The sequence below is a fragment of the Hippopotamus amphibius genome, chromosome 6 (assembly GCF_030028045.1).
Source record: "Hippopotamus amphibius kiboko isolate mHipAmp2 chromosome 6, mHipAmp2.hap2, whole genome shotgun sequence".
Lineage (NCBI taxonomy): Eukaryota > Metazoa > Chordata > Mammalia > Artiodactyla > Hippopotamidae > Hippopotamus > Hippopotamus amphibius.
Window position 1 is genome coordinate 61,522,025 of NC_080191.1, and position 22,348 is coordinate 61,544,372.

General features: G+C 44.3%; 1 protein-coding gene across 3 annotated transcripts in view; it reads left to right on the forward strand.

The window, feature by feature from the left end:
* The window catches only part of FNDC1 (fibronectin type III domain containing 1), a 104,056-nt gene that overhangs the window by 70,294 nt on the left and 11,414 nt on the right, over window positions 1–22,348 (forward strand). For 2 of the 3 annotated variants that reach the window (XM_057740273.1, XM_057740272.1), the window contains 5 exons: window positions 275–706; window positions 8,790–8,861; window positions 10,490–10,633; window positions 12,915–13,145; window positions 17,771–17,879. In XM_057740273.1, the coding sequence (XP_057596256.1) occupies window positions 275–706; window positions 8,790–8,861; window positions 10,490–10,633; window positions 12,915–13,145; window positions 17,771–17,879 (988 nt within the window). The remainder of the gene's footprint in view (window positions 1–274; window positions 707–8,789; window positions 8,862–10,489; window positions 10,634–12,914; window positions 13,146–17,770; window positions 17,880–22,348) is intronic. The other variant, XM_057740274.1, reaches the window with a different exon arrangement.

The window sequence follows — 22,348 nt, forward strand, 5'->3', positions numbered from 1 at the left end:
GACTTAGAGTTATTGCAGGATATGGGATATATTAGTGAAATATTTATATATTTATATAATGTAGTACAGAGTAATGGACAATATAAAAAGCCCAGAAATTTCTGGATAGCAGCAGATAACCGCTGCCTCAGTTGATATCATTTTAACTATTTGTTTGCCTTTTACGGATGAAAATATAAGACCGCATGAGCTTTGAGAAGACAATTTCCACTTGCTTGTTACTTCCCTTGGTTGCTTCACGTTGTTGCACAGCTTTTGTTTGATTTCGTTTCAGATCTGGGAGGGACGCCCGTGGTGAGCCCCGATGGCCTCCCCCTCTTTGGGCAGGGGCGACATGGCAAACCCTTGGCCAGTGCCCAGGATAAGCCCATTTTGAGTCTTGGAGGGAAGCCCCTGGTGGGCTTGGAGGTCATCAAAACAACCACCCGTGCCCCCACTACAACCACGCGACCCACCACCACCACGACCCCTCAGCCCACCACGACCCCCCGGCCCACCACAACCACCACCACGCGCCCAACAACCACACGAACCACGACGCAGACCACCACCACCACCACCACCACCACCACCACCACCACCACCACCCCCCCTGAGCCCACCACCCCCATCCCCACCTGTCCCCCTGGGACCCTGGAACGACATGACGAAGATGGCAACCTCATCATGGGCTCAAATGGGGTCCCGGAGTGCTCCCCTGAGGAAGGTAACCATCTTTGTTCTGTTAGTAGCTCATGTGCTAGAGCGCTGCATTTCACACTGCGGTCAGAGACAGAGGCTGCAGGGTGGGGTGAGTGCACCGCTGCTGGGGACGTTTCTAACTCACCAGGTTTATTGACGGTGCTGTGTCACAACTAGGGAGGTCAGATTTAGCAAGCAAAAATATTGCATGGGACTTGCTAACATGAAAAACTATCTAAAATTCAAATCTAAGTGGGCATCCTCTGTTGTATCTGGCAACCCTTGTCCCAACCCAAGTCAAAAATTTGGCTGAAACATGGGACATTGTTAGTTTGGAGCAGTGTTTCCCAAAGTGTGTCCCACTGGATATTAGTAGATTAGTACTTTTTATAATATTAACTTTTTTATTAATTTATTTGTGGGCTGCATTGGGTCTTTGTTGCTGCACGTGTGGTAAGCAGGGGCTACTCTTCGGTGCTCAGCCTTCTCACGGGGGTGGCTTCTCTTGTTGTGGAGCACAGGCTCTAGGCGCACGGGCTTCAGTAGTTGGGGCACCTGAGCTCAATAGTTGTGGCTTGCGGGCTGTGGAGCGCAGGCTTAGTAGTTGTGGCGCATTGGCTTAGTTGCTGTGCAACATGGGGGATCTTCCTAGCCCAGGGATAGAACCCGTGTCTCCTGCATTGGCAGGCAGATTCTTAACCACTGTGCCAGCAGGGAAGTTCCTGTAATTATAATTTTTTAAAAAAGGTTCTGTGATTAGCTACGTGATTTAAACAAGGTTAAAGGAATTTCTTACTGCTGGACTATAACCAGTGAATAGTCTTATTGTGAATCTCCAAGAAAACTAGCATTTCCCAAGCACGTTTAATTGGCAATCCTTTTGGAAAATGCTCATTCTTGTGTGGCTTGACTCTCACGGCAGCAGGAGCCATTCACTGGCTAAGACTGAGCCCTTTCCCGGCTCTGGGACGCCCAGTCACGGCTTTCCTGCACCCCTGCTGTGTCTTCCTACTGAGAACCCCCTCCCTCCATCGCTCCCCCTAAAGAATGGAAGCTCGGACACTTTCAGCCAAGTTGTGGTGGAGCTGAGATGCCACGGTCCCTGTTCAAGCTGCTTCAGAAGAGGTCATCCTGTATTTGCTTCAGGCTCGAGAAGGCAAATTCATCCCCTTTCCCTGAGGTTGAAATGAATTGCAATGCAGGCTGTAAAACTTTTGTCTTTTTAAGCTAATGCAGAGTGAAGACCCTTCATTTCAGGAATCACAGGCATGCCTCATTGATGTGATAAACCCAACCAATTTGAACATGAATGCTATCTCCAAATTGGGAATCCTATTTGAAGTTAGTTTTTCCATGGAAAAGTTCCAAATAAACAGGAACATTCGACATATCTGAAAAATTCACACCAAAGAACAATGAACACGCTGAAGAAGGTGACGATTGGGAAGAGAATTCTCACACTACCAATTAACCCAGTGAGTACAAATTGGAATTTACCTTTGGGTTTCCGGTATGGAAATATTATGTACTTTCCTTGACCTCTTGCTTCTGCATACATTGATGTGTTTATTTTTTTAATTGAAGTATAATTAGAACAGATATTTATTTAATAATTGGTTGTAAACAGAAGAGTGACTATTTTGGATTTGGTTCTAATTACTACTAACTATTATTATTAATAGTTTACATTTTCTTTCGTCTCCTTTGATGTAGGCCTTACTGCATGTTCTTTGCATTTCCTTTGTATTTTGGGGCTTTTTAGTTGGCTTGAAAGTCAACATTTTTCTTGGTATTTTTGTTTCATCTTTTCTTTGCAAATCATGATAGAGGTGTGTATTGTTTTTACTTTGCTTCTGTCCGTTTGTCTGACAGCCTAGCCCAAGCCAAATCAGTGTCCAAGTGTTAATAATAATTTGCCTCTAAAAGCTCCAATAAAAAAAGAAAGAAGGAAAGAAAGAAAGAAGGAAAGAAAGAAATTCAGTGGTAGTAAAAAAAAATAATCTTTCTCTAGACAGCATTTTGAAAATAAGTACAAAGTCTTGAAAAAAAATTAAATTTGGAGAGGCAACATATATAATAATGTACTATAATTTATTATTTTAAAAACACTTCTGTATGGCCTACCTTCCTTTGTTATTTCTGCTGCTCCACTAACAAACTTTATTAAACATTTTCTTCCTAGTATTATTTCTAACCATAGTTGTTTTTATTAAAAACATCTTTAATAACAGCTTTCATGAGACAAAAATCACATGCCATTAAATTCACCCTTTTAAAGTGTACAGTTTTTAGCCTGTTCATAGAGTTGTGCAACCATCACCACTATCACATTCCAGAACATTTTCATCAGCCCCCAAAACACATCCCACACTCATCAGTAGTCACTCCCCATTCCCTGCTCCTCCCAACTCCAGGAAACCACTAAGCTACTTTCTGTCTCTATATTTGCCTATTCTGGACATTTCATGTAAATGGAATCATGTGAAATGCGCCCTTTTGTGTCTGGCTTCTTTCAAGTAGCATAATTTGTTTTCAAGTTTCATCCACATTGTAGACTATATCTGTACTTCATTCCTTTCATTGCTGATTAATATTCCATTGTGTGGAGAGACCACATTTTATCCATTTATCAGTTGATGGACATTTGGGTTCTTTCCACCTTTTGTCTGTTATGAATAATGCTGCTATGAACATTCGTGTACAGTTTTATTTTTTTTTAATTCCTGTTTTTAATTCTCTTGTGTAGAGTTGCTGTGTCAAGTGGTAACTCTCTGTTTAACTTTTTGAGGAACCACCAAACTGTCTTCCATAGCAGCTCTACCATTTTTATTCCCCCCAGTAATGTATGAGGTGTCCAGTTTCTCTCCATCTTCACCAACACTTGTTATCTGTCTTTTTCATTCACAGTGGTGTGAAGTGGTATCTCATTGTAGCTTAGATTCATAGTTCTCTAATAACTAATGATGTTGACATAGCTATTTTTCATACTTTCTATATATAGGTTCTGAAATTGAAAGTGAACCTGATGAAGTCCTGTGTCTAGATGAACGCTAATTTAGTGAATTCATCTGTTTCTTTATCATTTTACATTGATTTCATTATGAGAAAACCCATATGGTAATTTAAAGAAGATGGAATAGCTCTTGTTTTTGTTTTTCTGCCTTCATTCATAATTTTGGAAAATAAAATCAGCAAATGATCATTAATCATCTACTTCACATGGATCAGGTTCTGTGGGAAACACAGAAAAGTAGGTGACATAGCTGTGCCTCTGAAACTTCACAATCTAACTCATAATCTACCTGAAGTTTCAGCAGATAGAAACAGCTCCCTCTCATTAGGAAATCACATTGTTTATGTTTATGTTTATGACAGAGCAAGATGGATAGAGTTCTGTTTCTCCAGGCCTGAGACTTTGGTGTCTCTCGTCTCCCTTTGTTCTCTCATCTCTGTTGTCAGGTCTCATTAGTTTCCACTGATTCTTCCTCCATCACATTTCTTAGATTTCACACTGCCATTGCTAAGCTGGCCCTATTGGCCCAACACTCAAATTATTAATCCTTATTGGGCTTCCTTACACCAGCCTCCATGCGCCTCCTAGCCAGATGTGCACCTCGACACACATTCCTTGAGTGTGACTCTGAGCCAGGCACTGCGCTTGCCTTGGAAATACAAAGCATAGTCCCTGCTTCATCTGTCACTGGAATGCAACTGTCAGGGCTAATCCTGGAGAGAGGTAGAGGTGAAAGGGAGCATCTCAGTGGGGAATTACCTTCTGAAGATGGCTTGTAATTTAAATATCACAGTCAAAATTATTCACAAAGTGAGAGAGTAGCATAGATATATATACACTACCAACTGTAAAATAGATAGCTAGTGGGAAGTTGCTGTATAACAAAGGGAGATCAACTCGATGATGGGTGATGACTTAGAGGGCCAGGATAGGGAGGGTGGGAGGGAGTTGCAGGAGGGAGGGGATATGGGGATATGTGTATAAATACAGCTGATTGACTTTGGTGTACCTCAAAAGCTGGTACAAGAGTGTAAAGCAATTATATTCCAATAAAGAGCTTAAAAAATTATTCACGAAAATCCTCTGCATCATCTATAAAATACAGTAGAGTTTGCCATTTCTTGGTTGAATACATTGCAATGGCCTTGGCGTGCAAAAATGCGTTCTGTAAATGCGACAATGACACTGAGGACAGGTGCTGATGTCAGTGGAGGGATCGTCCTGACTCTCCCCCTCACACTTCACCCCCAGAACCACCTGTACCATGTCTCCCTGCCTCTTCCTCTGCTCTCGTGTTTGTGTTTTCTCTCAAGTACTTTTCTTTGTTATATTCAGCGTACAGTGGGCCTTTTGTACCCACAGGTTTCACATCCACCGATTCAACCAAACTTGGATTCCTTTTACTACACTATTTTATAAAAAGGACTTGAACATCCACAGATTTTGGTATTCGTAGGAGCTCCTGGACCAATTCCCAGTGTATATCGAGGGACCACTGTAGTTCAGTCTATAATGTACCCCCACAAGTGCTGGGGTTCCATGTGTACACAGCCAATATTTATTTACCAAGCAAATTTTGGCCATGGCACTTTGTAGCCAAGTAACCTGAAACTGCTGTTGAAAGGATGATGATTTAGAACCTGTGTTGTGATCACTGAGAGAATACCTGCCCTTCCACGAGTACCCTCTTCAACCCCCATATAATTGACCATCTGTTATTACCTTCCATTAGCGAAGTTCTAAAACTTTGTTTCTAGCCCTCCAACTTTAAAATCATCTTTTCAGATCTCATGGTTTTGGCTCCCTTGGTTAAATCATGCCCCTCTTCCCCTTGAAAACACTGCTTTACAGTAGTGTTCTGGGAATAACCTTGTGTCGTTAGATCATTCCAGTAATTTAAGTATTTGTTATAGATGCCATATTGTATGCATATTCCTGTAAGCACAGATGCACATTATATGCTTGTTTCCAGCATATTGGTGCTGTTTCTCTCTCTTTACACACACACACACACACACACACACACACACACACACTGTTTTGCTTGCTATGACTTGTCCGTTAAATAATAAACTCCTTGCAGTAGAGACAGCATCCGTTGCTTCATCCTGGATTCTTCATGATACCTAATTATGCATCTTTGGATACCTAAACCATACCCCAAGCCATACGCATTCTCTGTTTTCTACTGAGAAGTCTTTTACCAGTGATCCTTGTTTTTCAGGTTACATTTTGACAGCGGATCTGATGGTATCGTGTGTGTTTGGAAATGTTACGAGCCAGCTGAACATCTTCAACAATTTGTAACATGACCTAAGGGCATATTTTAGAAGAACATCAGTCATTATGGAAAACAGTTCCCTCCTGCCACAGCTCACTCTCAAGACAGAAAATACAAAAAGAATAATTGAAAATTCACTTGAGCTGGAACAATCAAATAATTTGCAGATATCCTTGGGTTTCAAATGGCTGTAATTTACCTTCTCTCTAAACTTCTGATGAGAATCTTTTTTTTTCTTAATAGTTTTTAAAAAATATCTCTGGAAATAAGACTTGAACATTTTGCACTCATTTTTTTCACAACCATTTGGGTAAACCACTTAAGAAAATAAACTGTACCACATGGTTGGTGGCTGGCAGCTACTTTTATATGAAGAGGTGGACGCTTTTGACATTGATTCTGGGTTGGCTCATAAAACGTCCAGTTTTATGTAGCTCCAAATGCTTCAAAATGGCATTCAGGTGGGGCAAATTCTGAGGGCCAGCTTTCCCCCCAAAACTGCAAATCTATTTCATTACGTCTGGAAGTTTCTTTTACTTGGAATCAAGATGGTGCTGTTTTAGAAAAATTACGCCTGACTTTATTTGGTCTTAAAACAAAAAAAAAAGGAGCACTAAATCACTCAGTAGGATGTTTACTTTTGTCGGAAGATTTAACTGTCACTCATCTCAAGAAGTGATCCAAGTTCGCAGGTGAAAGGCATCATTTCTGTGGCCTGGTGCTGGACCACAGCATTTCAGCTCCTCAAGGAATTGTATTTAGTACCAGGAATTCATGAAGGAAACCCTATACTTCCCCCTTTTCTCATTCACTCTGGGATGCAAAATATGTACAATTTGTTCATTTTGACCTGACCAAAAATGATAATGAAATGAAATGAATCTGAGCTGCTAATGAGGTAAAACAACACTACGTTCTTGAACATTAAATGGACACAGGAAAGAAAATGGTATTCTGGGAAATAACAGCAAGAGAATGCCAAATGTTAGGTGGTGTTTTTCTTGAAATGCCCATCTTGAAGGGCAGAACATTTACAACTTCACTTTGTTGACATTCGCTGGCCCCGTCAGAAGGCCTCCAGTGTCACCACCCCCCGTGGTGAGGCGGGTGGGGGTATCTCACAGGCCTCGGTGTCTACCCGGCAGAGGGGCCAGACAGGAGAGGCGAGGTTGCCATTGTCCTCTGCTGGTGGAGTTTGTTTTGGCAGCAACACGTTCCTGAAGTTATCCAAAGTAGGCTCAAAAAAGGCTAGTAGAATGATTACATTGGCGTATTTGTGGGGAATGATCAGTGATTTCCTCACAATAAAAAAATTCAACATTGGTGCCTGTAATTTTTTAGTGAAGGGGGTGTGTATACTTTATAGTTTAATCCCCCTTCATTATGCTGCAGGATGACAATTCTAACAAAATGCCTGAAGGTTTACAAGCAAAAGATTGGTTAGTCCAACTTTTAAGCAGTGGAGGCCGTTTGATGAAGTATGAAGTACATAGTCTTTGGAGCGGAGGCCTTGAAGTTCAATTCTGTTTGAGCTCTTTGTCCTTCACCAGCTGTGTGACTCCAGGCATGTTATAGATCCTTGGTGTCCATGGCTGAGAAGTGGGTATAATAAACCCCAGGTATTTTATGTGAGGATTAACTCAGACAATATATACGTGACAGTGCCTGATGCCAGAAGGCATGTGGTAAATCCTAGTTTCTGCTTCCTGTCTCCTCACTCCCCCTGCCTTTTACGTGTGCCTTGAATTGAGAGATCTGTATAATTGCTGTGGCTTCAGGTCAAAAGGAGGAAAGGAATTCCTCCGAATTTTTTTCGAGTTAGGAAATCTTTCGCCTCAAGATTTTACCAACTACAGAGGAACATTCTCCCTTTTTCAGCTGCATCTGCCTCCTCCCAAGTAGAGAAGTAATATATTGATTTGCTCCCATCTTCTCAAAAAAGCCTCTGCTTAAAGTACCCGGATAATGGAGGCAAAAATATGTGGTTTTTGCTTTCACTCACCTTTCTTAACCAAGTTGTCATCCATGCTCATAATATTAGTTCCATCACTAATAATAGTCATTTTAACAATGGTTCTTAAAATTAGGGCTTTCTAAAAGACATCAAAAAATCACACATAAAAGTCTATAAATTGCATCTGAAGGATAATTCTGTAGTCATGAGAGATCTCGTGGTTTTGTAAGTAAAGCCCAACCTGTCTGTAAAGAGAAGTTTGGAAATAATTATTAAGAGGTCTCATCAGTACAGATTTATCTCCTGAGTCAGTGAGAGAGGGTGGGAGCTTAGAGAGGCAGTGAAGCCAGATTAGCATGGAGGAGAGGCAGGAGGTCACCTGCTTCTGGAACATGGGAACTGCAAGATCAGGGGGATGGAGAGAATGAGGGTGCATGAGCAAAGGAGCTCCCAGAAGCAGGATTTTTGTCCCCATCCTGGGTGCCAGCCTCCGAGAATGCCTATTCTCGGGCCTGCAGCATCCCGGGCCGGGGGCCCCTGGGCAGGCGGGGTGCGTGGGCACCTCGGAGGTGGGAGGAGGGTCAGGAGCAGCCCCTTGTGCTAGAGGGTGGGGAGCACAGGGGAGGTGTCTTTGTTTTGATTTTGAGGGCATCCCAAGTGCCCTCTCATGAGCACAAAGGAGAGAAAATCTGGGTTCCATCACCGTGTTGTAAGGCTCTTCCTTCTGAGGAAGCTGAGGAGGCCCTGGCAGGGGAGGCTTATTCCCCTGGGACCATCATGGGGCCGGATCGCTGTGCCCTTGGCCCGATGCTGAGAAGACACCCTGGGGCATTTGCTGACTCTCCCGCCTCCTCCTTCAGCAGATGAGTTCTCAGGATTGGAGACCAACACGGCAGTGCCCACAGAAGAGGCGTACGTGATCTATGATGAAGGTACTGATGACTTTATTTTTAAAGATTTTATTGAGATATAATTGACATACAATAAATTGCATATACTTAAAGCATACAATTTGATTTTTTTTCTTATTAGTAATGTATATATTACATGGCAATCCCAATCTCCCAATTCACCCCCGCTTGCTTTCCGCCCTTGGTGTCCTTATGTTTGCTCTCTACAGCTGTGTCTCTGTGAAGCTATTAATGACTTTAAACACATTCTCTGGCTACTTTTCTGATCGGAGAATCTTATCTTAGACCTCAATTTCCGTTTCCCTCAGCACTTGGGGCTGGAGGGCGACGCCTAGGGAAGGGTGGTTGTACCCACCCTTCCAAGTTACCCCCCAATACAAATTTGATCTAAAGGAAAACCGTGCACTTGATACACAGATGCTGCTTCCAGACAAGTTCCCTGAGCCCCCCTTTCCCTCCCTCTCAACCCCTCCTTCCTCTACAAATTCTGGAGCTGCTTCAGTCTGAGGGCACCCCCCACCCCTACCCACACTCTTAGTAAAACAACTTGGTTTAACCAAGTCTCAGCTTCCCCTCTTGGCTCTTCTCATTCTCCTTCTTTCCTTTCTCTCTTCTTCTAATTGCATAAAAAATGCAATGCTGTAGATGTGCTGATTTTTTTTTTATCATAGAATGTTTTCAAGTCAAGGTAAGTTTCTAAGAGGAAGAATCCTCATGGCTTGCATGGCATCTGGAACCGTCTCTCCATTAATGGTAACTAATCCTATCATTATTCTTGTGATCCTGTGATTGTTCTGTGTGTTTTGTAAGTTGCCTGCACAATGGAGGGAATTCACGTGGAAATCTTGTCCCCACCCCAGTGCTGCCCTTTGACACTCAGGAGATCTGTCCTTACTTTTGTGCTCCGCCTGCCTGCTGCTGTCTGTATTTCAAGGTCCTTAAATCATGAATGTGGGAATAATGTCACCTTTGATGCAATCAGGATCATTTGATGTAGTGGGTTAACCCCCCCTCAGTTTGCAAAAACAAACAAACAAACAAAAATGAACTTAAAAGAAAAACAGCAGATGTGAGAAAGCAAAGGAAGCTTTCTCAGCACCTTTGAAAATAGCACCTTTCTTGATTTTGAGCTGTTGAAAAGGGACCAGAGTTTTCTTTTTTGTTAAGGGATTAGTTCTCTGAATAGGATTAATCCCAGAGAAAAGCCCGTACTCAGAAGATAAATTTTAAAAAAATCAAGTTTCTTTTCTCATGTGAATCTTTTATGGCTTTAAAAGGGGAAATTATTTAGGCAGAGAAGGGTCTTGGACCAGTAATGGGAGCATGCTAACCTGGGCGAATTCTGAGGTTCTGTCCAGCTTTGACCCTAAAATCTCATTTTTCTGGTCCTTGTGTTTCCTTTTCTCCTTCCTTTCTTTTCCCAGGAGCTGCTTTTCTGAGAGGACTGAAATGAGGGGACATACTGTTTTGTTAGCAACAAATTCTGTTCATTTGTTAAACATTTATTTATTCTGGGGTGTGTGTGTGTGTGTGTGTGTGTGTATGTACACACTTCAGTGTAGAGTTCAATCTTAAGAAGGTATCTTTGGATGGCACACGGTGTCCCTTTCCCAGAAGTACCCAATTACAAAGCCATCACATCATTTCAGATTATGAAGTTGAAACCTCAAAGCCACCGGCCACTACCAGGCCCTCCACCACTGCTGCCACGCCAGCCGTTGTGCCCCCAGAAGGCTCCATCAGTTCCTACCCCGAAGAAGAATTCGATCTGGCTGGAAAGAAACGATTTGTTGGTAAATAGAACTTCCTTAATCAGAGAAACATGGGTTTTTAACTTTCGTTCTTGGAAGAAGAGCAGAACTAATCTCTTGGCTTGGCTCACACAGTCATTTGGAGCAAAAGCTTTCCCAGAGTGAAGTTTCCATTTGGGTTGATTCAGCAAGTCAGTCCTGTTTAGATGCACACGAACTTGCTTTCCGCAGAAGTTGGGAGAGGGGTGCATGCAGAAGAATGTTTGATACCCAGCAGAGGAGAGTTTCGAGAGATTGCCTTGTGTAGAAGAAGAGTGAGGAACACTTTTAATAATCATCAGGTCCAGGGAATATGAATATTTTTATTGTAGCAACTTTTCTGAGATGAGGCTTCTACTAGGCCTCGCCTGCACATTGTTTGTTAACTTTTTCCTAAAAGATGAGCAGGTCACTGAATTGAGCTATTAGTACATCTTACAGTTTCAAAGAACTGAAGCTGTGTTCCTTCCGTTTTTTTCTTCCACGCTTTTTCACATTCTGTTCTCATATAGGCCATTACAGAGCATTGAGTAGAGTTCCCTGTGCTGTACAGTAGGTCCTTGTTGATTATCTGTTCTGTATATAATAGTGTATATATGTCAGTGCCAATCTCCCAGTTTACCCTTCCCTACCCCATTTCCACCCTGGTAACCACAAGTTTGTTTTCTACAGCTGTGAACTCAACTTCTGTTTTGTAAATAGGTTCATTTGCCCTTCAGTTTATTGCCTATAGTTTTCATGAGCCTCAAGGACTTGCGACCTAGAAATTGATTTTATCCATCTTTCTCAATTATTAAAACAATGTCAGGAGGAAATTCTATTTCAGTAAACTGTGTTTCACTTCCTTTGGGAGTCTTCTTTTCCAATGCCCTTAATGAACTTCACTAACAAGACAGATTAACATGTTACTAAGTGGAAAAAAAATAATTTATTACTGAATGGAGACAGGCAACAGCTTAAACTAATATCACACTTTTCTGTTTCCAAAACAAATGTTCTGCCATCAGCAGAGAACAGCTCTTGCCAGCCAAGATGTGGTATTGAGTGTCTGAACCACACATACTTGAAGAACAAGAATATTAATTGGAAGGAGGAGTCCAGAGGCAGACGGTAATGCTGGCTGTGGCCCGCCGCAGCCTGGCTGAATTCACTGAATGTGCCGACTTTTCTCTCTGGAGTTCCATGACAGAAACTGAAATGCTTTCAGTGCTATTATTAGCTGTTCCAAAGAGCTCTTCAAACACTGAAAGGCTTACTATTGTCTGGCTATTTTCATATGCCTATAACTCTATAAAGCGTAGTAGACGACTCCCCCAAGCTTCCTGATGAGGTCCATGAACAAGCTCGAAAGGCCGAATTTTATACACAGTATTGGAGAATAGAGGAGCTGAAAATTGCTTTCAGTCCTCACAGCCACTGAGAATGAGAACCTGTATGAAAAGAGGCAATGGAAATTTAGAAAGTTCTAGAAATTGTTACTTGGGAGCACTTGGGGGTCTTGAATGTATAAAGCCCCAATCCAGTTTCAGGGCTTTTCTAACTTCTAGAGCATATGTAATAAGAGCTGTGGACTAGAGGGAGAGGCTCCTGTTTGCTGCCTGCTTTGTGGGCCCCTGTCAGCACCTTTAGCGTCAGCTGGAGTGTGGATTATCAGTTCTGGTCCTGCCTTAGTCTCGGCGCCCTGTATCTGCTGAGATCCTGCATGTTGAGAAAGCTTGAGCCTATCCATAAATGTTGTGAGTAGGTGTTATCGTCCTGAGTGTAATGTTGTAGAAGGCAGCTCAGGCCTGGCCTGTGCGACATCCCAGGGGGTTATGTGGGTCCCTGAAGCCCCAGAGGAGGCCACCCAGGAGTGAGGCTAAGGCTGTACATCTTGATCAGTGTATGTTTTTTTCTGGTCCCAAGACAGTCTAGGGACTGAACTGTGTTGAGAGAACTCTAAGTTGGGCTGATTCACACCTTTCCAAGTGTTTGGGCATAGGAATGGCAGAATGCTGCAGGTTTACAGTATGTTAAGTTGTAGTTCAGAGATGTTTCAAAACCACTGAGGGCATAATCGTTAATGTTGATGGGGCAATAAGGTCTTTTGAAATCACCAGGTTGAAAGATATAAATACATAGATCCATTCAGGAGAGCTAGGGATGTGTGTCTGAGTCTGGCATCAGAGCTGATGTTTAGCAGGAAGAGACTGAGTGGTGGGTCTACTCCATGGAGCAGACATCATGTTTCTGTCTCCAGAGGAAGCCTTCAGCAACCCAATTGGGTATCTTTGTTTTTTTCCAGCTCCTTATGTGACGTACCTAAATAAAGATCCGTCTGCCCCGTGCTCTCTGACTGATGCTCTGGATCACTTCCAAGTGGACAGCCTGGATGAAATCATTCCAAATGACCTGAAGAAGAGTGACCTGCCCCCTCAGCACACCCCCCGCAACATCACCGTGGTCGCTGTGGAAGGCTGCCACTCGTTTGTCATTGTGGACTGGGACAAAGCCGCCCCGGGAGATACGATAACAGGTCTGTCCAAAGCTGATGCTCAGAGTTCCCATCGACCTGTAGGTGGGAAATACAGACAATGAGGGATTGATGGATGATGGATGAGTGGATGGATGGGTGGGTGGATGGATGAATGGAAAATGGACAGATGGAGGGATTGATGGATAAATAAATGGATTGGATAAATGAATGACGGATGGATGCAAGGATGGATGGGTAAGTCAAATATGGATGGATGGTACATAGCTGAATGGGATGGATGAATGCAGACGTTTTCTTTTAAAAGGATGAAATATAGGCAATAAGGGAAGCCTTGTGGGGTAGTATGAAGAGCACTCGATGGATGTCAGAAGTCCTGAATCCTAGTCCCAGATTGGTTTGTATGACTTTGAGCTACCTACTTCATCTCTCTAGACCTCGGTTTCCTCCTATGCAAAATATGGTTACATATTTTATACTCTATAATCCTACGAATAGCCAGGGAGTCCACGGAGCCACTTGTAAGATGAGATCCTGCAGCATGGGTGATGAAAAAGCTCCTACTGTGTGCCACCGGGAGTCACAGTCAACCCTGGGGTCGTGACTCAGCTCCTTCTTTCCGTGTTTGCTGGGTGCTTCCAGACCAGTCTCGGTGTTCCTGAATTCCTTAGGTAGGACCTGGATGTGATGGGAAAATGTCCAGGGATCTTGAGCCTCCTAGGTCTTGACCTGTGAGATGTTCATGAGTTCATTTGACTCTGCCAAGGATATATTTGAGGATGAATTTGTTGAGCCAAGTTCTTACAGGAAAGAATGAATTTTTTTAATAGACCCTTCTTTTACAAATGATTCTTTTTGAATCAGTGAGTTATATAAGAGGAAGCAACGTGTGTGTGTGTGTGTGTGTGCGTGTGCCTGCCTCAAGGCTGGGCATGGTGGTATAAGTTAGAGTTTGACATATTATCTGTTACTATTATGCTAGTGTGGTTCATCGAATTCAAAATTTGTAGTGCTTTTGCTTTATGTCACCAATATTATCTCTTAAAATGGTTAAAAAAAAATATCCAAGCACATCCAAAACAACTTTTCTAATGGAGTTTGCACAACAGCCCAAAAGCCAGGATAAGGAACACAGGAAAGAGTGCCTGGGTATTGTGCCAGGTGAGGTGGAAGGGCCAGGGGAGAGCAAGGGTACAGATCAAGGGGGCGGGGTCTTGATGTAACTGTAAGTGCTGGTCCCCACAGCCTGTGAGCTGCATGGGCTGCAGAGGCCAGCTCCTGTGAAATCCAGCATGTTCCTAATAGAAAGCAAATAAATCAATGAAAGGAGGAAAGCTTGTAGTCAAAACAGCCAGAAAATCCTTTTATTAACTGAATATGATTTTATGAATGGCAATTTTAAAAAGCAAGCAAGTAAGCATACAGAAAAAAATAATGGAAAATCTTATCTTAAGCTATTTAGCTTTTGATCTCTTGCATAACAGATGTTACTTAGCATAAATATACCACTGTGCCCTGAGCCATGGGGCTTCTGAGAAACAGAAGTTTAGATACAGGATGAGAGCGCCAGCCACCTTAGACGTGCCTCAAGGGCTGGAGCGTGAGGAGCCTTCGGAGAACTCCCAGTAAATGTTGCTGGACTTAACTCCGATGCAGTTCCCGTATCATCCCATAGAGGGGGTGCTTCTGAAACACGCGCTCCTGTTAACTTCACATCCCAAGCCTTCCAAAGCTCCCCAGAGACTGTGGGGTCATCTCATCATTATATACCCTACACCTAACCCCACACCAAACCTCAGTGCCCTAATCATGAGTACTCATGCCACGAGCATAAATACTATGGCTGAGGTATTTACAGGGATTCAGGCACTCCCAATAGAAAGTTGAGCTGATCCTGCCAAGCTGTTTACTGTGGAAGATTTCCAAGCACGACAGCCCTGCAATATGCAGGAGAAGCATATCAGACCCCAGAGGCTAAAAGAGAAAATCATGGGATCTCTTCATCAGCAAATGAATCAAGCACCAGCTCTTCTAGCTGTAGAACAACAAGGCAAAGTAGATACACAGATACATCCTAGACCCAAACAGAACATCACAGATCCGGCCCCACTGCAGGGCATTTGGGTCCTGCTAGCTGTGCGGGATGCTGAGCTGTGATACATCCTAGACCCAAACAGAACATCACAGTTCCGGCCCCACTGCAGGGCATTTGGGTCCTGCTAGCTGCACGGGATGCTGAGCTGCTGCTTTCCACCAGCCGTACTTTATTTTACAAGCGGTTAAGTCAGCGTGGAACCGGATGGTATCCAAAGGACATGAGACTCCTGCAGAAGTGAATAGGCCTGCGACCCGTTGCTTTCCCTGACCCGTGCTAATGAGTGAGGCGATTACTCCATCAGAAGTGAGTCTGTGGGAACTCACCCACGTGATGGCCTCTGAGTTTTTCAGGACTGGTTTTGATAAGAACAGAGAAAGCAGGGGTTACACATGCTCGGAAAGCACATTTATAAAATTCAGACCCAAGGATAAGCAGAGAAACCTGCGTAGCATGTGGGATGAGGCACATCCAGAATCAAACTCCTCATCCTTCTGAGCCCCAAACCTGCTCATCTGGGTTTTCCATCTCGGAGAAACCCTCACTTTTCCACCCATTTTTGCAAGCCTGAAGCTTTGGAGTCATCTTAAAATCTTATTTTATTTCCCCTCCATATTCAGTTCATCACTAAATCCTGTCAACTTTACCTTTCAGATTTCTCTTGCACGTATCCATTTCTCTCCATTAACTACCACGGTAGCTGAGCTGTTGCCACCTCTCCCCTGGATATTGTAACAGCCATCTAGCTAGACCACCCCATCCACACCCCACACCCGATCGGTTCTCTGCTCTGCACCAGAGAGATGCACTGAAGACAGTCTGGTTGTGTCACCCCTTTAATATCTTCCCTTTCTTCTAGAATGAAAAGCAAAAGCCTTCACGACCAAAGGACCCTGCATATTTTTTCCATTCTGTGCTTCCTCGGCTTCTTTCCGTGTTGTCCGCGCCGCCCTCCCCCCCCCCCCCCCCCACCACTCTGGAGCTCCTCCTTCTCCTGCTTCCTCCCTCTTCAGCATCTTTGCTCAGGAATTCCCTCTACCTGGAATCCTCCACACCTCCTAGCATGCATCTTAACTGCTCCCCATCCTTCGGTTATCAGCCACATTTCATGGCCCCTGGGACGCTTTCCGTGCCCTGCTTGGCTGGGTCAGCTCTCCCTACCCCCCACCCCCCAGCACATGAACTGCCCCTTCCTAGTTCTCATCACAGCTGTATAAGCCTGTTTGCCTGCCTGCCCTACTGCTCCTGGAGTTTTAGATAAAATGAGTCACTGTTTGACCTCCAGCACTTAGTATAGTATCTGACACATAGTGGGCACACAAAATATTTGTTGAATGAATGAACGAATGTGAACTTGGACCAGATATTTAACCTCTCGCAAGACTCAGTGTCCTCATGTGTCAGAATGGGGTCAGGAAAACTGATGTGCTAGGATCAGGAGAATTCATCAAAGTAAAACTTAACCCCAAGGATTTGGCATAATGTTTGGCGCATAGGAGTACTTGACAAATGTTTCCTTCCAGAGACCCAGAATAAAGGATATGTGAAGCTGTGATGTGAACTTCACTTGGCCTCCTGAGGCAGCCTTGAAGCCTCGCAGGTGTCAGGGCTGAGAGCCCACCTGCTGAGATCCATTAACAGCCGATAAGGCAGAGAGAAGAGCTGCCTGGCTATTGTCACTAGACCTCGAGGTCAAGGGCAGCCAGAGATATTCAACAACTAGAAACCAAAGGAGAGGACTTTCCTGGTGGCACAGTGGTTAAGAATCTGCCTGCCAATGCAGGGAACACGGGTTCGATTCCCTGGTCCCAGAAGACCCCACATGCCTTGGAGCATCTAAGCCCATGCGCCACAACTACTGAGCCTGTGCTCTAGAGCCCATGAACCATAATTATTGAGCCCACGTGCCACACTACTGAAATCCACATGCCTGGAGTCCATGCTCTGCAACAAGAGAAGCCACCGCAATGAGAAGCCTGCACACCACAATGAAGAGTAGCCCCAGCTCTCTGCTACTAGAGAAAGCCTGAGCACAGTAATGAAGACCCAATGCAGCCAATTAATTAATTAATTAATTAAAAAAAAAGAAACCAAAGGAGAGCCTATAGCAGTAGGTGAGGGGACCACCCACTCTGAGTCTGGGGTCTTTCAGTCACACACACCACGGCATTCGCCATCACGGTTTCTTCGTTTCACATGAAGGACAGTACCTCTACCAGGAACTTCTTAAATACCTGGGTGGAGGTCACTGCTCTTTTCTTCTGCCGTGCATTCACAGTTAGATGGTATTAGTTCTGATGAGAAAGGCCAGGGAATGTGAGAGATGAGGTGAAAGAAGAGAAGTAGGGAACTAGCTAGTCATCAGGAAGTGTCTTTAATTTTGTTATCTGCATCTGGTTTCACCAGTGGGTACCAGTGTTCTACCCCATCCCAACCCAACACACTGCTTACTCCCCTTCTTGACTTCTCCCACAGGAATGCCTCTGCACCACTGCCTCCTCCCCTGGGTTTTGCCTGTGGTGTGATGTGGTTCCCCGATGCTCATTGGGTTCTGCCTCCTTTCCACTTGTAGGTTACTTGGTTTACAGTGCATCCTATGAAGACTTCATTAGGAACAAGTGGTCCACCCAAGCTTCCTCAGTAACTCACCTGCCCATTGAGAATCTGAAGCCAAACACAAGGTACGATGTGTCCATCATTTACGAACAGAAAATGAGACCTGTGTGCATGGTCACAGATATCCTCAGGCTGAAAAGGAAAGGATTAATTAAAAATGTTTTTATGATTTCTTTTGAATTCTCATAGACTATCAATGAATGCTTACCATATGTCATGTATTTTTCTTAGGAGAAAGTACTATGTGCATTGTAATTGTTAAATTATTGTGTTTATATTTTGTTACCTGTTTTCCAGAGACTAAAACTACCTACCACTGGGGAAGGGAAGGTTGTTCTGTGTCTTGAAAGGGGATTGATCCGTTTGCAGTAACCCCTGTGGTGGCTTTAGGCGGCACAAGCTTTGTATGTGACATTATTGGAGCAGCAGGTGTTCAAGCTCTATGCTGTACAAGTTCAGATCATTCAAGAAAGATGTATTTTACACATTAATAACGGTTACAGGAAGCATGGCTTCCTAAACGGGGCAGTGGCTCGCTAGCCAGAGGGCGATCTGGGAGTGAGTTTATAGCCCTCAGGGTGAAATATGCAGAACTTGTTTCAAGGGTCCAAGTCGGTGTGCGTTTCCTCTTTTATAGTAACTGGTTTTGCTGGTAATGACCTTCAGGAAAGCTTCCTTGGTGGGGGAACATGCGCGAAGCACCAAGCACACGATGATCGAGCTGTGGTGTGCTTGTAAACTGGCTCTCTGGAAAAAAACACCCAACAGTAATAACTGGTTTATAGTGTTTGTCAATTTCTGTTTCCCCCACGGTGGCCAATTTCAGGCTACCCTGGCCTGCAGAATTCTTGATATTTAACGACCGGTTCCCTGAAGCCTGTAGAATGGCCCCAGCACACAATGTCACGTCACGCCACCGTATTTCCACGCAAAGTGTTTTACGTGATGCGACCTGGGCCCAAGGTCTCCCATTTTTTACACAATCAGAGGAACCCAAAGTAGATTGGAACAAAATGCTCTCCTTAAAAGAGAAATGTGTTGAAAGCGATAGAAACTGGACAGTAGCCTTGGGCACCGGGAGACTTCTGAACTAGCGGAGAACTTTGCTCAGGGCCTCTTAATGTCTTGGGTTCGTTTGAACTGAGCTTTCATAAACTCTTATTAATTTAGGGATTCAGCAAGTGAAAAACCAGGAAACTCAGAAGGCTTTTTTCTTAGCTCTTGCCTGATAGTAATGAAAAGTTGATTCATTAAAACATGAACAACACTAAAGAAAACGAAGTCAGCATCCCATCTTTTTTACTGTGGGCAGAGTGAGTGTTTTTACAACACTGCCTCCATATCAGCTGAAAGAGGCCTCAGAGATATTTGACCTCTTAGCTGCTTGCAAATCCCAGTCTCCTGCACCCCCACCCCCACAGTCTAGCGTTTTTGCCACAACTTTTGGTACCAACTTTTGATACTGAGTTTGGAATAGTATCAAGGGATGGTCACGTAGGATGATTTATTCATACTTCCAATCGGTATGAACGAGTGCCCACGATTCACTCAGTAAGAGCTTACGGAGTGTTTGCTCAGGGCCAGGCACCGGGGCCAGGCACCAGGCCCCCCTCAGGAAAGAACGGTGGTGGTGGGGAGGGGGTGGGGAGGGGTGGGGGAAGGGCACACAATACACCACGGCCCCTTACGTCTCTCACAGTCTGGTAGAGACAGATGGTTTATAAGCACATAAATATGAACTTTCCTGGGCCAGTGTTTCGAGGGAGAGGTATGCTGTGCTCTGAGTGTATAATAGGGGGCTTGTTTCCTGAGCTTGGGGGGTAGGGGGCAGTCAGGTGAGCTTCCGTGGGAATAAGATAAGTAGCATTTAACCTGGAGGAGGTGGGTGAGAGGTTAGGTTGCTCCAGGCAGGTAGGGTGTGGGGATGCTGGTGTGTTTGAGGAAGAGAAGGAGGCTGATGTGGCGGGGGCGGGGGCCGTGGGGAGGAGAGGAGGCTGGAGGCTGGACTGGCCGGTCCCAGGAGGCCCCAGTGTCCCTTGAGGCTTGACTCCTGTGTCCACCCACACGGAGCACCCCAGGCAGGCTGGGGGCAGCTGCTGCCTCTGCGGCTTCTCCCCGGGATGCCTGCCGGGTCGTTCGTTCTGCGGAGGGAGCGCGCTGGCTGGAAAGCTGAGCGCGCGTGCTTCCTCCTACATAGATTTCCTCCAGACCCCTCCAACAGCTGCTGAATTTTTACAGCTCGGGAAGCGCGACACTATGTAAGGACGCTCATTTTCCCCTGCGTTACCCGATCGCAGAGCGTCTCTGTTGGGCTCACTTTAGTGTCCACGTCCTTATTCCACGGAGGCTGCGTCTCCGCATTCTCAGCACAATCCTCAGGGCTTCTCAGGACGCCCTGCAGAGTCCTTGTAGGAGACGCAGAAGTCAGTCTGAGCAAAAGGAGACAGGGTGTAAAAACTGGCTTTGGTTCTTTATAATTGAATCTTGTTTTTGACAAGATTAAATGGGCATTGTCCACCTTATTCACCTAACTCCACCCCGAATCACTTTCTGGAATCTTCATAATCTTCATATTTTAAGCCCACACCTAAAGTACAAAGATTTGTCACCCGGAGGCTATTCAAAAGAAGGTGCCAGAAGCTTATATAAGAAGGCAAGGCATAGATTGCTTTTGTTACTTGGGTGAAACAGAGATTCTTTGGGGTTTGAAATATACATTTTAGTCTGTAGAAAAAGTTTAATGTGATTTTTGAAGATAGGAATTTTACATTTTTCATAATTCCATGTTGTTTTTCAGCTCAGCATATTTAAACTTACTTTGACATATTAGGTGAAGCTCAAATACATCTTTAGAACTGGGCCATGTGGGCTTTGTGAAGGACTGGAATCACTGTGTAGATTTGGAGAACACTTAGGTCTCAGTGGTAAAGCAAAATGGATACAACTAAGAAATTGGAATAGCCTCTCTCAGCTGATGGGTCATCCCTCTGCTGTCTCCTTAACTGCACAGAGTGCGTCCCTCTGTGGAGCTGGGGAAGAGGTACCAGGTTGGCTCCAGGGATGGCTTGAGAAATATTCAGCAGGAAGATCTGCTGTAGCCTCTGAATATCAATGTCACTCCCTAGGTTTTGATTTCCTATTTTTTTAAGGAAAAAAAGTATCTGTAAAGTTTGACTGTTGTTGATGTATGCCAAACCCGCTGCTTGAGCTGCCAGCAGAGTTTGCCTTAAATAACTCCATGACCGCTGAGTTAAAAGTATGCACAATTGAGAAAACATGACGTGCTGGGTGAATTGAGATTTGGGAACTCATATGTTCTTAATTGTGCATGTGTTTTTTTAAAAAACATGAAATTTAAAAAATGATTCTGTCCTAAATGAGATGTGAATATACTTTCTTCAAAAACTTAAAAGAAGGCTTGATTCTACCGAATGAGGCTTTTCTTTGCTCTCTATTTAACAAACCCAAAGTCAGATATCTCTGTGTAACTGTGAGACCAGAGGCTCCCTCAGGGACCTCAGAAGCTCAGGAGACTTGGCGCCAGGGCAGAGGTGCAGCGGACACAGACCTTTGCTCTCTCTCAATGTAAATAATTCTCCTTTTAAATATTTAGTGCATCTTAATTAGTGCATATGATCTGTATGTCTGACTTAATCAAATATAGGATTTTGTAACAGTGAAATATAGCTTCTGCTGGCCAGAAGCCAAGGCTCCTTTTGAACTCTCTGAAGTGGTGGAGAGCCATCCCCCCAGGGCTTTTTTACCCTCCTTCTTTACCTGGAAGTATTGATTGTTAGGGACTAAAAGGGCACAGATAATATCTGGAATCCCAGAGGGGAGGACCACACAGAGATTAACACTAGGTAGAGTGGGTCTCAACTGTGTCGGTTTCCGGTATTTTCTCATCACCACTTTTGGTCCTATAGCTCATCAGAGTCCAAAGTGAGATGCTCTGGGACTCCCAACCTAGTCTTGTCAGTCTCCCTCTAGATGAACAGGCTGATTCAAACAATGTGCTTTCTAGTACATTCTCTATTCCAAGACAAAGATTAATCCACAGCAAAGCCTCTCCAGGCCTTTTCCACTTCCCCTTCCCAGGCTTGCTTCTCTTTCCTCGAGGCACAGAAGCTGGAAATTCAGTGACTTAAGCCTCCAGAGCCAAGCATAGCACTTGTCCTGAGCCCAGAACAGTGCTGTCGTGTTAGTTCCCCCGAGGAGGCCAGACTCCAGACTGCTTTACCCGCTCCCTGCCAACAATGGGTTGCATCATCACACTGTCAAACATTCTGCTTTTTCCCACGAAGTCCAGTGATTAGAATTAGGTTATAGTTGGAATTCTGCTCAGTAAGCATTTCTCTGTTCCAGCTTCTCCCTCTCAGGCAGTAGAACTCAGGATCGGACAGGAGAGGACCATTCCATCCAGCACGTGCCTGCGTGAGGTGGTCTTGCACGGGCGGTTCAACCCTGGATTCTGTAAATAACACACTCAATCTAAGTGACCTGTTTGCCCAGTACGCCCCTCTGTTCCCATTAG